This window comes from Coloeus monedula, assembly GCF_965178545.1.
Source record: "Coloeus monedula genome assembly, chromosome: 9".
NCBI classification, from domain to species: domain Eukaryota; kingdom Metazoa; phylum Chordata; class Aves; order Passeriformes; family Corvidae; genus Coloeus; species Coloeus monedula.
In genome coordinates, this window is record NC_138789.1 from 15,366,877 (window position 1) to 15,382,231 (window position 15,355).

The 15,355-nt window shown below is 49.5% G+C and overlaps 1 protein-coding gene across 1 annotated transcript; it reads left to right on the forward strand.

Annotated features, from left to right (window-relative positions):
• Positions 1-1,941: 1,941 nt before the first annotated feature.
• GFI1 (growth factor independent 1 transcriptional repressor) lies at positions 1,942-11,801 on the forward strand (the record flags this gene model as incomplete). The annotated part of the gene is made up of 6 exons (XM_082286723.1): positions 1,942-2,060; positions 2,295-2,501; positions 7,164-7,579; positions 7,669-7,806; positions 9,408-9,573; positions 11,623-11,801. Exons 1-6 carry the CDS (start codon positions 1,946-1,948, stop codon positions 11,799-11,801), a joined length of 1,221 nt encoding a protein of 406 aa, XP_082142849.1. The 5' UTR covers positions 1,942-1,945.
• Between the last annotated feature and the right edge of the window lie 3,554 nt (positions 11,802-15,355).

Sequence of the window (15,355 nt, forward strand, 5' to 3'; positions counted from 1 at the left end):
TTTCTTTTTTTTTTTTTTTTTTTTTTTTTTTGCAGAAGCTCCTAACTAACGCTCAGGAAGTGGAATTTGTGGTTTAGGGGGCCGAGCTCTGAAGGAGTCGAGAGAAACAGAAAAGTAAAAAAAAAAAAAGCCAACTCAAGCACCATTGCTCCTTAAAGGGAGGCTAAATTTAAAGTCACCCAAACTAGCACGCTGCCGCGCATCCCCCGTCCGCAGCCCAGCTTCCTTCGCCCCTCCAAATGGGTAAGCGTTCTCGCTTCTCTCGCCTCGCGTGGGCAGCTGCCGGCGGGCGGGCCGGGGCGGCAGCGACCCCTCTCCTCTCGGCTGGGACCCCGCGCCGCTCCGGTCCTGACTCAGCCGCGGGGCCCGGGGCGGCGCCAGGCTCGCGCCCCCGCAGCGGCGGCCGCCGGGCGAGCGCGGCCAGCGGGAGCCGGGGCGGGCGGCGGCCAGGTGGGCTGCGGGACTCGCCTTCCCACGGGCCTGGCCCCTGCCTGGCCACCTACGGCCTTGGGAAGCCGGCGGCGCCTCCGCGGCGTGACTTTTGGAGGGAAACACGCGGCAGAAACGGCGCCGGCGCCCGGAGCCCCTAACGGCTGCGGCCGTTGCTTGTCGGGGGACGGGGGGGTAACACATTATCGGGCCGCTTTGATTTCTCTGCCCCTTTCGTGCGGGCCCGCTGGCTGCTAGCCCCAGCTCAAGGATGAACGCAGGCACAGGTGGGTCTGGGCAGCAACTCTCCCACCCGGCGCTGTGCCCGGGGGCGGCGCCTCACCAGCGGCGCTGAGCGGCCCTGCCCCTGTCGGGCGCGGACGGGCCGGAGCTTTGTGGCGCAGCCAGTGCCGCCACCTGCGGGACAGTTCCTGGGCCCCCGCTGACGTGCTGGGCTCCTTCCCTCTCTTCCCCGTTTGTACACCCGAGGCCGCTGACGGGAGAATAAAAAAAAAAAGAAAAGCAACTCGCCGAAGTCCCCCCAAATAATGTGGATTAAACTCGCTATTTGCAAAGTCAAGTGTAACGGCAGAGGCGGCCCCGTGCTGTACGGGCTCGAATGAACCTCTCCGGCCTTCCCCCGAGGAGTCGGTTCGGGGTAGTTTTGTTTAACCCGATCCCCCCCCGACTTCCCGCAGGTTTCCCACCTCGTATCCTTTCCCCGCCCCGGCTTTCGGTGCCCGCAGCTGCAAGGTGGTGCGGCGGAGACAGCTGCGGGCTCCAGGAGAGATTCGTTTTGTTCGTTTTCGTGTTATCGTTGTTCGCGCGGGATGGGTGAATCAGTCCCTCCGACAGCAACAGCCTCTCAGGCGCCAGATTTAGGCAGTCGGGTTTGTAACGACTCTCCCTCCCGTCCCGGTAAAAACCCCGCGCCGGTCAGCCAGTCCAGGGTGGCGGGACCTGAGAAGCTGTTTCGGAGGGGATATTTGTTGGCGCCGCTTTTGCCGTGGCTGCCGGCGCGGGGGCAAACACGAAGGCGCGGTGCGCCCACTTGGCCGAGTACGGATACGCTCCCTTGAAGAACCGGATAACACCCGACCGCGCCCCCCAGCTCCCTCAGTCCCCGCTCGTCCGAAGAACGGTGCCCAGCTGCTGTTGCCAGTTCCCCGCAATCCGGCAGCGGCCCCAACGCCACGGTGGGAGGGAGGGGGGTAAAAGGCGTTGGCTGGGGGTGGTTGGCGGCTGAGTTGTCTTCGCTCCTGGAAGAGGGGGCGAGGCGAGCGGGGCCGGGGGCGGTGGCCGGAGCCACCTGCGCGCTGCCACCTGGCGCGCCGCCCCTGGCGAGCGGCCCCTCCTGGCCGGCGCCCCCGGCCCTCACCGGCGGGCTCGGCGCCTTCCCACAGGTCGCCTCCCCGCCGCCGCCGCGCAGGAGACTCGGGGGTGACGCTCGCCGCCGCCGCCGTGCCCGGCTCTTGGAGAGGGAGTGCGGTCGTGCCGGCCGTGGCAGCACCCCACCATGCCGAGGTCCTTCCTAGTGAAGAGCAAGAAAGCGCACAGCTACCACCAGCCTCGCTCTGCCGACGAGGACTATAGCCTGCGGCTGGGGACGGTGCTAGCCCAGATCTGTGCAGGTAGGAGTCCCTCGGTCGCAGCCTCGCTCTGAGACAGCCCACCCGTCCGGCATCACCCCGGTGTCCGCGGCACCGGGCGGTCGCTGTGCAGCCCCTGCGGGACGCCGGAGGGGCTGATGCGAGCTTGGAGAGAGTCGGGCATCAAACCCGGGTGGGAGCGGGCGGCTGTGGGAGGTGGCTGGCTCCCACCGCAGACCCACATTGAGGAGTTCCCTCTCCTCCTTTGCCCTTCAGACAGCAAGATCCCCGAGGACACGGAGCTGTGCCGCACCGCCCTGCCCGATCCGGAGCCTTCCCAGGGGCGCTTTTCCCCGGAATCCCACCTTACCGAGGCTGCCGATGGCACCTCCGAGTCGTCACCCAGCTGTGAGGGCAGTGTCTGCGACAGAGTGTCCGAGTTCGAGGATTTCTGGAGACCTCCCTCGCCCTCTGTCTCGCCAGGTAAGGACCGGGGCGATCAGCGCTCAGCGAGGGTCCGGCTGTGTGCCCGTGCTCGTGCCGTGGGTCAGTGGAGCATGTATCTCATGCCTAGGTGCCACCACCACAAACGAGTAGAAGGGACAGATTTGCGTGTCCCTTTTCTTAATTATTGTTATTTTCCCCCAGATTTTCCAGAATCTATTCCTTCCACTCGTTTTCAGGTTACTCTTTCGGGTTGCTTTTCCAGCCCGTATCGTGCTGCTGAGGGAGCAGCAGGTGACAGGCTGTAGGAAAGTTGTCATGACATTGGGTGTTGATTTTTTGGTTTGTGATTAATTGTTAGAGGCAAGCCCGGTTATGTTTAAAAGGTCCCAGCATTCTCCTACAGTCTCCTGCCTACACAGAGCCTGTAAGTCTTTTAAGACAGCACAGTCCATCTATATATCTGTAGTAAACAGCGTTGATTTAACGTTTTGTACAACCTGCTAGACATTTTTCCTAACGCCCTTTCAGGTTATTTCTTGTTTCCTGCCTATAAAAAATAATCTGACTCTCCCTTCCCCCATCCCCCTCTCTTTTGCTATTTGTGGTTTTTTGTTTTTTGGGTTTTTTTATGTTTGTTTGTTTTTCTTTTCTAAAAACACATTTGTGAAAACCAGAGGAGAAAAAAATAATGATGGTCAGATTTAAACACCCCAAATCCAGGAAACTCACACTTATGGCTACAGCGCCTGTCTCTAGCTCCCTTGTCCTGCCTTTGATGTGGTTGGAGCAGTGGGAGATGCTGTCCCTAGCCTGGCACAAACACTTATCTCGTTTAAAAATACAGTGGTGTCATTTTAGAACAAAAATACGTATATATATATATATAAAACCACTTTCTAGTGCCTCGATTAAAAAGTGACAGCTGGAAAAAAGGACAATTTTAATCTTGATGAAGGAAAAATTATGTCAGCTTTACAGACTGACAGCAGACACTAGCAAACGAATACTTAGTGCCGGTTTGCCACCTTCCCACTTCGTCTTTACAGTGTCCTTACATATGAATGGCTAATTGTAATGATGTGGATTTGCATTTTTAAAGCCTCATCGTCTTTCAAGAGTCCTAAGCTCCTTTGAGGGAACATTCAAAATGCTGTCCAGCATCAGCCACAGGACACTTTCAGTCTGTGCAAACAACAGACCAGACCAAATGCAGCAATGCAGAAGTCTCTCTTCTGATAATATTTCTGCACAGACTGTAGCAACGTGTGTAATTTTTGTTCTAATGAAATTGTCCTGCTCCTTCTTTCCTAAATAACTACAATTTTTGCACAGAAAACAGATAATTTTCACAGGGTGTCAAAAAGACAGATGTAAAATAGAGCAGGTATTTTACCAGGTCGTCTCTGCCTTTTCCTCCTTCCCACTCATTTCTTCCCTTACTGTGGGATTCATTAGCTCCCAGCTAACCATCAGGCTGGCCAGGGAAGATAGCTTTACAAAATGAGGATGATGTCCCCAGATCAAGATTTTTCAAGGTGTGTTGGGCAGTCCTGGGGCTGTCTGATCCCATTCACAGGAGGTCTGGGAAGGTAAGGGACTTCAAGTACTGTAAGAGTTTTATTAAATGAATCTCAGTGCATTGAGAGAGGTGCTGTTATATTAATGATGTAGGCAGTGGCAACAGGATTAGATAGTTGGGCTTTCTCCCACAGCTCCCCTCCTCCAGCCCCTCTCCCTTCCAGCTGCTTTGTCAGATTCAGTGTGAAGCTGGAATTTGTGTCTAGGTCACTTCTGCAAGATGCAGTGGTGAGAGAATGTATTCCTGCAATTGTATCTGGATGTGGCACAGCTTTTGTGCTTTGCCAGGCAGAGCAGATGAGAAGTGATGTTTCTAAATCATGCTGAGGGCAGGTGTGGTGAGTGGTACTACTGCTTGTGTATCTCTAGAAGTGAACATAGGTGCAGGTCACTTCAGTATGCAGTGAAAGCTGTATTTCACTTTTGTCTTTGAGTGCTGTGCTGCTGATGTAGACGGTCATACAATATACAGACATAATACCTGTTAACTCCATCAGTGCAAATCACTTTGTTATTTAACCTCACTTTCTACCTGTATCTGTAATCACATGCATTTGCATATGCAGAAGGTGCATGGGAGCTCAGTGCAGCAGTATTAGTATCTCCTGATGAGCCTGTTGATGCTGCAGAAGGAAAGAGACTTTTACTGGGTATAATGGAGTTGTGTAGAAAGTGTGGTGTTTTGTGTTAGAGGACACTCAAATCTCTCTTTGCTGTGCATATCAATCTGTTCCCAACCAGTTAAGGTTGAGTTTGTCTTACCTTCAAAAACAAGCATTGATTTTTTTTTTTCTCCCAGAAGTAATCTATGTGACAGCTGCACAGAATTTCTAGGAAAACGAGGGAAAATATTTCTCTCCAGCACTGTTCCCCCCTAGATGCTGTGGAGAAGAGGCACACACAGAAGTGCCCTGCAGTGTGGCAGAGCAGGGTTTGCAGGTTGCTTTGCCACTGGGCTAGGTTAGCTTGAGTATAATCTGAGTGACTGCCCTGCATTTGTGCTTGAGAGGGCTCCAAAGCATGTGAGGTGATGGAAGGAACATTGCACGCAAACTGATCTGTGGTGCAATGTTCACCGTATACTGTATTGCCAATTCCAAGGGCTCAAAAATCAGGTCAAGCTTCCCTTTCCTCTCACTCAATGAACTGGCTCAGAAATCAAGATTGTAAGTAATACCTTATGGATATTCAGTTCTAGTGTTGAAATATTGAGGGTTTATGTTTCCATGTTTTTCTTACAGTTTGAGCTAGAAGTTGACTTTAAAAGGAAAAAAAATGTTATAACAAGAACAAGCAAAAGCAAAGCTGAGGGCTTGATGAAATCATGCCATTTTAAGAGCTGGGACTTCAAGATAGGTTTGAATTTTGCGATAAAATCGTGAGAGATGGCAACACTGAAACTGGTTGCAAAGATACAAGATAGATGATGTGACGCTGACCACAACTTTGCAGTCAGTGCAGAACAGGAAAAATCATGCTGAACACCATGTCAGCTAATTTGATTTCATCACTCTCTTCAAATGTCCCAGCTGGTATGTGTGCATATATTTCCAACCAAAAGACTGCTAATGTCACTGGAAGAATTTGAGACAGTTGACTGTTAACATCTGAAGTTATGTAAAAGATAGGAAAAAGTCAAGTCGTTCAAAGCTCAGTTTTAACCTCATTTTTCTGCTACCTCCTGTAACCTCTCCGTGACCACTCCCCTATCCAAATGGATAGCCTAACACATCACGCCTTCTTTCCCTAGTCCACTCCCATTTATCTTGGTTTGCCAAAGGCTGAAAAAGCCATGGGAGCTGACATGAATAAGTAAGAGAGCAATTGTGGGTGGACAAGTTTTTGCTTAAGGGGGCTTACTTTGGAAGCCCAAGTTATAAGGGATGCCGATATCTCCATGAAGGTATCAGCACTTCAGTAGTTAATTGATTCATCTCTTCCTTGGCTCACTGAAACTGTTGGCCAGTGGAGACATTTCACTCTCCCAGTGCTGCTGCCTGTTATGATGAAGAGTGAAAGCAGTGCTCCTCAGGCATTAATCAGCATCTCTGGCAGACACAGTTGGGGTCTGGTGCTTCATGTTCCATGCCCAGCTGTGCTTTTCTCCAAGTGAGGCTCCTTGAGCATTGGTGTCTTTAGACACTCCTTTCAAAGGCTGTGCTCCTGCCATTGCATCACTCTGCTGTGGGCACTCAAGTGTGATTCATGTGGTGCCCACTGCATTGTTCAGATGCCACTGCTGAAGGTGACCCTCTTAGAGCCTGCTGAAGCCATTTGAGCTTGTCCTGGTGGAAATTTGCTTTGATTATGACTGCTAGGAAAATTGTTTTGTGTTTTCAGGTGTTAATGTGGCCCTTCCTGATGATTTTACAAAGCTCTCTGTTTTAGGTGGACTCAGTTTCTTTTTATGGAGAACCCCAGAGCAATCTGAAACAGCGATGATTTTCTTTCAGATGAGGAGTAATTTTAGTTTACTTTTTTTCTGAAAAAGTGAAGCATAACATGCAAGCTCCTCAAAAGGGGTTACTTATTTAAGTTACGCTGTGGTATATTTATGGTCAGTTGTGGCATGAAGTTTAGAGACTAGATTTGGGCATTAAATTGTGCAACAAGATGTTTTTCATTTTGTTTACCAGGTAAATCTCTGCACATTTGCACTGTCTGGCACCTCTGTAATGATATATTTGCCAGATGTGTGTGTGAGATCTCCACCAGGGCTTAAACATGTGGAATGTCAGCTTTGATGTCCATCTTGGGACATGGTAGCTACACGTTTCCAAGAAGCTGCAGATAAAACTATCAGAAGTTGCAGACGGAGTTGTTTAGAGTCTTGCTAGTCAGATCAGTGAATACACACCCAGGCATCCAGAGATGGAGGTAGACAAAATTGGTGTCGGCTTTAACTAATTTGGCTGGGACATCGGGTAAGTAGGTCGGTACTGGACACTCAGACCCTAATGTGGAATATAAAATGTCCTCCCATTGAGATGAAAGGGCAGCCTCAAAGTGCAGTACAGGGGTCAGGCTCTGGATATAAGCCTGAGTGCTGAGACTGGTCTGCCTCATGATAATGTCTGGATTGTGAAGCTCACCAATTCCTATGCCCTTGTGTTTCCACAGCCTCGGAGAGATCTGTGTGTCCATCCCTAGACGAAGCACCCCCTTTCTCAGTGCCCTTCAAACCATACATGTGGAACAGCCTGGGTGGCTCCGAGCTCAGGCATCTTGTGCAAAGCTACAGGCCCTGCCCAACGCTGGAGCGGACCTCAGCCCTGGGGCTCTTCTGCGACCGAGGCTCCGAGCCCACCCTCTATGGTGCTGAGTGTAGCTCTTCCCTGGGACTGTATGGTGACTTCAGCTCCCCGGGCCCGGGGCTGTTTGAGCGGCCGCCGGCAGCAGCTCCTGGACTCTACGCTGAAACACAGCCTGGGCTGCAGCAGGAGAAGGGGCCAGGTGGCATCAAAGTGGAGTCGGACCTCTTGTGCCGCCCAGTGCTCATCAGTACTGGCTCTTACAAGTGTGTCAAGTGCAGCAAGGTAGGGATCCCTTTCTCCCACACTGGGTATGACTCTCCTCCAGCCCTTTCTCCCTGGCAAACTTGACCCTGTGTACGCTCTTTCCTCAGGTCTTCTCCACACCCCATGGCCTTGAGGTACACGTGCGCCGCTCACATAGTGGCACGAGGCCCTTTGCCTGTGACATGTGTGGCAAGACCTTCGGCCACGCAGTCAGCCTGGAGCAGCACAAGGCCGTGCACTCGCAGGTGAGAGCAGGGTGGCTGCCAGGGTGAACGGCTGGGGGCCAGGGCCAGCTGCTCTATTCGGCTGGCTGGGGAAGCCATGAAGGCAAATACAGGGCAAGGAGGGAGAGACCTAGACTGAGGAGGGGAAGAGAATGTGGTAGGGCTGCAGTGCATACTTGTAGGTGGAGAATATGCTGGCAATCAGAGGAAAGGGTGGCCAGTTAGTGAGCAAAGGAGCAAATCAGTTAATTAAAGAACACAGGCTTTGTTTCCATTCTTCAGACCTTTCATGCCATCTGTATTAAGCAATGGGCACTTTTGGCACTCCAGAAGTACCAGAATAATAAATGTTCACTCTCAGAGCTGGAAATTGTAATGCAGATGTGGGCTTTTTTTTTTTTTAACAGCTAAAGCAACTCAGTGTGCTTTTTTCTGATGCAGCTCTCCTCATTCTTTCTCCTCCCTCCTCCAAAGAAGTGAGTCTTCCCTTGTTTGTAGTAATTTTTGTCAGTGCAGGGAACATCTGAACGACCAGTCAGGTACAGAGCACTGACTTCACCCATCTCGACACACTGAGTCACACACCAAAAGAATATGGTAGTTAATTTTGGTAGGAGGACTTGTAACATTTTCCACCTGCTGATACTATGCCATATTTCCCCTTCCCCACCCACTTGACCTGGCAAATCTTCCTTCTTCAGATTGGCTTCTGGAGAATAGAGTTACAGCAATGTTTTTTTGCTCTTTAGTTTATAATTTCATGAGTGTGCAATCAGCAGAGCAGACAATGAAGGGAGATATCTCATTATCCATTAAACAATGGTGAAAAGGGCACCACTGCATAATGTGTCCATGGAAGGGACAGCATTCTGGGGAGAGTGCATCAAAAGCCAAATGAAGAAGGTGGTTGTGTGAAAGCACAGAAGAAAGAGGAAGGTACAATGGAAGTTAAGGGATGGAAAAAAGAGATGGTATATGGTATAAGAAAGTGGTGGAGAGGAGTGTGTGAGGGAGAAGTGAGAGACAGTAAGGTCTTAATGCATTTGTTTTTATATGTTGAAGTAGTAAACTGAAAAGCTGTTTGTCCCAGGTGCTCTACATACCTTCCACTTGAATTTTCATGGAACTACAGATAAGCAGTTGTTACTATACCAGGACTCAGTCTGCTACAGGGATTTCCCAAGAGACCCAAGCAGCCCTTGACACCCACTTTCCTGTGTACAATGGAGAGGTGGCCTCTGAACAGTGCTGCAGCTGTTGGGCTTCCCAGTAGAGTGATCGTGTCTCTGGCCCCTGATAAAATGTGTTGGCAGACTCTGCCCCGTCCATTGGGGCTGCTCCCACCTAGCCATTCCTGCCAGCAGGAAGAGCTGTTCAATTAAATTTTAGTAAGGAACAGTGCACAGCACTAGGAGAGGATGCATTATCTTTCTTATCATGTGGTGCTGCTATCAAGCCAGTGTTATCATCTGTGTAGGCCAGTCCAGCTCTCTGGGGAAGTGTAAGTTCTTGATAAGGCAGAAGGGGCAACACTGATGTGCTGCTGGGCAGTTTGCTGCTGATGGGATCATTGGTGTGATGTAATGTGTGTAATGTGTGTGTCTGGGCTCATCTCTCTGCAGGAACGCAGCTTTGATTGTAAGATTTGTGGCAAGAGTTTTAAGAGATCTTCTACTCTGTCCACCCACCTGCTCATCCACTCAGACACCCGACCCTATCCGTGCCAGTACTGCGGGAAGCGGTTCCACCAGAAATCTGATATGAAGAAACACACCTTCATTCACACAGGTCAGCCCTGCAGCTGCTGGTGTCAGCCCCAACATGAGGGCGGGTCTCTGAAGCAGTTTCTCTGCAGCAGTCCATTCCTCCTCAGCTGGGACAAGGCACACACCTCCCTATTCTTCTCACTGCCCCACTCCTATTCATGGTATCTGAGCTGTACTTGGGCAAAGGAAAGTGATCTGAATGAGGTTTAATGAACAGCAGCTGCAAAATAACCTACAAAAATCCTCGCAATCCAATCAGTGTTCCCTTAATAGGATCCACCAATGTTTATTCAAAGGGCTTTTGTGTAAGATGATTTGTAGAGTATTATATTCGTGTAGCCTTGATTTACAGCTGAGGTCCCGGGAAAATGACAGGTGAATTTGATTACAGCATTACTTTTTGCAGGATCTACCAATTTACAATAGGAACAACAGGAGGCTCCTCCTCTAGATCAAACACTAAACTGGAGGGCCTAGGTCTTAGTCTAAATATTTGTTTAGAGATAGTCTGCACTTCCACCTGGACTTTCTGAGAAATGGCTGCAGTTTGATACAGAATGGAAGGAGAGGTGCAGAGTTCTCAAGTTTCACTGTTAGTAATAAACATGGAAACTAATATAAAGTACAGGTGAATCACCGAAGGAAATTGTTTCAAAAATATCATTCAGTGAGAGAAGGCACGTTTATCAGAAATCATTAAAAGAAAATATTGCACTTCAGATCTGCACAATTCACTTAAAATAGAGGGAAATGAATGATGTGTAAGACATGGAAGAATTTATAGACATGAAATAGCAGTTGTAGTGGCCGAACCCAAGGTTCAGATGACCAAAATCCTTTTTCCTGATAGTGGCCAGTAGCAGGTATAAAGGATGAAGCCTAAGAAGGGCAAATACGTAGAAAGATAGCACTATATGTAGCACTGCTTGGCTGTGACTTTTCTAGGTGACAAGCAGTGAATAATAAATGTTACTTAAAAAAATTTTTCACTGACGGTTGCTAGATGAAAATGAACTATTTATGAAGTAATACAAGAAGTATTTCCATAGTAACTTTTTCAAATGAGGCTTGATTAAGTAGAATTTCAGATAAATTTTGAATCAGTCAGATTATTTTATTGTGACATCAGAAGCTGTGCCTGGGCTTTTAAATTGCTAAGATAAAAGCAGGTACTTAACTGAATCAGGAATTCCTTTCATATACTTGTGAAATGAGCCTTCAGCACATTTTGTACTATTTTTTTGATTCTAAGAATCTGATCTTCAAACATCCAGAGAGTTTGTTGTTCCCAGCTGAAGCCAGTGGGCTCTGCAGGTGCAAAGCCACTCTGAAAATGCGGCTTGGTATTGTGGTTGGGTTCCCTTTTACTTGTTACTTGATAATAAACAGTATGAAAATACACTTAGATCATGCTCCCATGGAATTTTGCGACTGACTCCTCTGTAGAAGTTCCAGAGGCTGTATTCATTCCCATTTACATCATTTGCCTGCAGGAGAACTTCAGGGCTCTGACTACTAGCATTTCATGTGGGGAACAGAGAGAACAGGTGTCTGGATGAACCGTGCCCTTCAGGATGCACTTAGTGGCCCTTATACCTCCCTTGGGGACAGACCCCAGATCACTGGATTTGTTCTAACAACATCCATCTACCTATTCCACCTGCCCCCATGCTGATGGTATAGTAATCGATGTCAGGCATCCATCACTTTTCCAGGAGTTCCTCATGTTCCTAGGACACAAAGCCAGTTTAAATTGCACAGAGTCCATGCAGACAAATACATTCACAAGGTGTGGTGTCCTGAGAGCACTCCGTGCTTCAGGCTGCTCCCAGGACTATACTGGGCTGGTGGAGGTGCAGCCAAGTCCAGGCCTGCTCAGCTGCAGTGGAGGCTCAGCTTTTGCTCTCTCTGTGGCTCCCAACTGCAGGTTTTTTGTAAGAATGACTTCATAGGTAATCACACAGAAATCTCTTTGATCAACTGTAAGGCCCAGTGTATATTTGCTGTGGTCCCACGTAAGCAGCCTGTTGCCTCTTTCACAGCCTCTCTCTTTCCCACCTTCTGCTTGCAGGTGAGAAGCCTCACAAGTGCCAGGTGTGTGGAAAAGCCTTTAGTCAGAGCTCCAACCTCATCACCCACAGTCGGAAGCACACAGGCTTCAAGCCCTTTGGCTGTGATCTGTGTGGCAAAGGCTTCCAACGAAAGGTGGATTTACGGAGACACCGGGAGACACAGCACGGCCTGAAATGAGTCCAAACTACAATACAGAAAGCGCCTACAACACTATGAGAACAGACTCCCTTGGCTTCCCTGCTGGACCCAAGCCCTGTCTTGAACAAAGACCCTGGCATTACCTTTCTGAACAGGAGTTCAAACAGGAAAGAAGAAGACAGAGCCATGCGTTGACAGCTCAACTTGAATGACTGTGAAAAGGGAAAGTAAAGGCTGGGGTTTCTCTCTTTCTCTTCCCCTTGTTTCTGAAATAACACTGAAAAATTAACCTTTTAGATATAAAGCCTAATACTCCAAAGACGGATAAGCTACCAAATATCTGCAAGCTGGAAAATATTTCTCCCATGGCCATGGCAAACCCCTTCAAGTTTTCAGTAGCTTGAATCAGCTGGCAGGGAAACTTGGGTATAACCGTGTTTACATGGGGTAATGACAGAGAGCCATCAGTACCTGCCCTGGTTGAGTTCAGCGCTGAATGGGTTCACTCTTGGATGATTTCCTGTCAGGAAAACCTGGAGGATCAGGACTGTGCAGTTTGACATCTTGCTGGTTTTTAACCAAAGGTACCAGCTTGCGTCCAATCCTGCTCTCAGTTGTTTTGGTGCAAATCAGGAGCTGCATTAACAGAGAGGTCCTTTTTATCCTCCCTGAGTCATCTCTCTGTCTGTGCAAGGCCCGACTGCCAGAGTGTTTGAAGCATGGAGGGTTACTTCTTCCTACATCCACTAGGGAGAAGGAAGCTTGTGGAAGACCAGTGGAAAAGCCAAATTATGCCTTAGAACTAGAAAGCAATCCAGCAAGTGATCCTGCTTGAGAAGGGCAGGAGCACCAGGAAGGCACAGACTTTCTGTCGAGAACCATTACTGGCTTCTACACTCTGGGCTTGTTCTAATAACTGGAAAATAGCTACTCAATAGCATCATTTGTATATTTGTTTCTGTTTTTTTAGTTTTTAAAGGGAAACTTTCTGAGGTGGGCAGGACTTACTATAAAAGTATAATTTACCTAATTTGCCTTAAACAACTCTGCATGTACCTCAGTTAAAAAAGCTGGTTTTACTTTGTTGACAAGTTTGTAAATGTCCTTATTTAGATTTTATGGAGTGTCTTACATTTCTTGGTACATATTTATTAGAACAATGTTTTAAGTTAATAAAGTATTGAGGATGGTCCAGAATGATTTTGATTTAATATGTAACTGCATATTTGTGAATGTCAGACATTACAACAATATACCACAGTGATTGTCAGGGATGCAGCATCCAAGGAGGGAATGCAGGCACAAGGGCTGTATTTGTCCAATTCCCACTGATTTCAGATAAACACACTTTTGAAGACTGGGGTACACCATGGCTAGGACTATTAACCATAAAAGGGTTTAAAGGGGAAACAGCAGTTCCAAGGTTCTGCTTTGGAAATGCAGGCAGCCAGAAGTCCCTGCTTAGCCCAGGAGCAACTTGAACGTCTCCCATAAGATTAAATGTCTGTGCTTGGGAGTTTGCAGGGACACCTGAGCAGCAGGTGCATCATTTGTACTTAAGCCTGTTGGGACTTACAGTACAGCCTTTTACCTGCCTGCCCTGTCAGCAGGGCTGGCTCCATCTGGCAGTTGCAGCCCATACAAAAGAGAAGCAGGAGGATGATAGAGGGGTCCCTAGTCCTTTTACCAGCAAAGCACAGCATGGTAGCCTGGGTTTTTACATGTGCATGTAATCTTGTGTGCCCACACAGGTATATATATACACTCATGTTTCCAGCTTTGTACATTTATTCTGGACAAATCCAGTGAGAGGCCCCTTGTGCTCTGCTGGGCTGGTTCAGCCCTGGAGCACCCTGCCCACCCGAGGCCGCGGCACTCACCTGCCATGGTGCCACCAAAGTCGCCCTGTGCTTCTGCTTTCTCACACCTTGAGAAGTTCCCCTCGGGGCCGCTCTGGCAGGCTGTGGCCGTGTCCCCGCGGGGCCGCTCTGGCAGGCTGTGGCCGTGTCCCCTCGGGGCCGCTCTGGCAGGCTGTGGCCGTGTCCCCGCGGGGCCGCCCTGGCAGGCTGTGGCCGTGTCCCCTCGGGGCCGCCCTGGCAGGCTGTGGCCGTGTCCCCGCGGGGCCGCTCTGGCAGGCTGTGGCCGTGTCCCCGCGGGGCCGCCCTGGCAGGCTGTGGCCGTGTCCCCTCGGGGCTCACCCGCTCGGGCCAGGCTGCGCTTTGCCCGTGGGGCTGCCCAGGCCGGGCTTCACAGGCCGAGCTCTCACTGAGCAGAAACGCAGCCACAATCACGGCAACCATGCCAAAGGGCTGTGGCGTAGCCAACGCAGGAGGTGCCAGGTGCTCTGAAGACCACATTAAGCCCATTATGCTGGGTTAATTAATGCAGAAGGTCAGTGCAGGAGACTCGGCGGTGATGTGGAAGGCCTACGATGCCCTGGGTCCTGCCTAGGCCAGGGGAGATTCCAAGGAGTGGCACAGGTAGGCTTGGGACTGCCCCAGGGTGATGTTCAGTATTTATTTTACAGGGAAGCTGCTGTTATGGATGGAGTGAGTGCTGGCCAGGGCTTCTGGGTATGGGTTGCCTAGGGTGAAGCAGTTGCCCCAGTCCCTCTGCCCGCAGGAGAGCCTTTCCTGCCAGGTGCAGCCTCCTTCCCTTTCTCCCTCTGGGCAGGCCTTACTCCAGCAGGCCCTGAGCAGATGCACTTGTTGGCCTTTACCTTTAAAATTACAATAGCAATGTGTGCTTCCCCCCTTGGAGCATCCCATTTCCAAACAGGGCAACTAGTGTGGTTTGAGTCCAGTGCTGCTCTGCTGGGTGGGGTGGGTGGCCAGGGAGGCAGCATGGACACAGCACAGGTGGCAAGAATGTTCTTTACGGGTAGAAACTCGCAGGTGTTTTATTGGTTTAAGTGTGTCTCCTCCCAGAGCAAGTTGCAGTTAGTGGTGTGTCTCAGGGCACCACTGTTGGGCCACGGCTCAGACCCAAACCCCCTGAAATGTTTGTGCGTGGCTGCATGGGAGGGTGTTCCAATGTCCCCAGCCCTGCCTGCATGAGTGCCAGCTGCTGGTTTGGGTGAAATGCAGCTACCCATGGGGAAAAGTCATGGCTTTAAGGTGGGGAATGGAAATGAAGAAGAGGAAAAGAAGATTTATCTGGGGAGAATCAGAACAGGCTACTGAGAGGTTGTGGAGCAAGTCTGAAGATTGGAAATATCTCTCTCAATGTTATTACTGTGTGCCATTAAAAATGCATTATGCATATTACATGACCCATTATTCATGAAGAAGGTTCCATACCTTTTGTTTGCCAGAGTAACAGTAGAAAGGGTAAGGAGAGACACTGGAGCACACCTTTGTTTCTTTCTGTAAATTTTTAATGACACCTCTAGCTAACCAGTTGGTGAAGCTCAGTTCCTGCATAAAAGTGGAAAGGCAGAGCTATCTACGGGACAACTAAGCCTTTCAGAAGCTAATTTGAGCTTGTGTTCATCCACACCATCAATGATTAAATTACCTATCAAGTGTGCAGAGCTATCAGGATTCAGGGCATTGAAAAACAAGGTGAATTTATCTGATTGATTTAAAAGACAT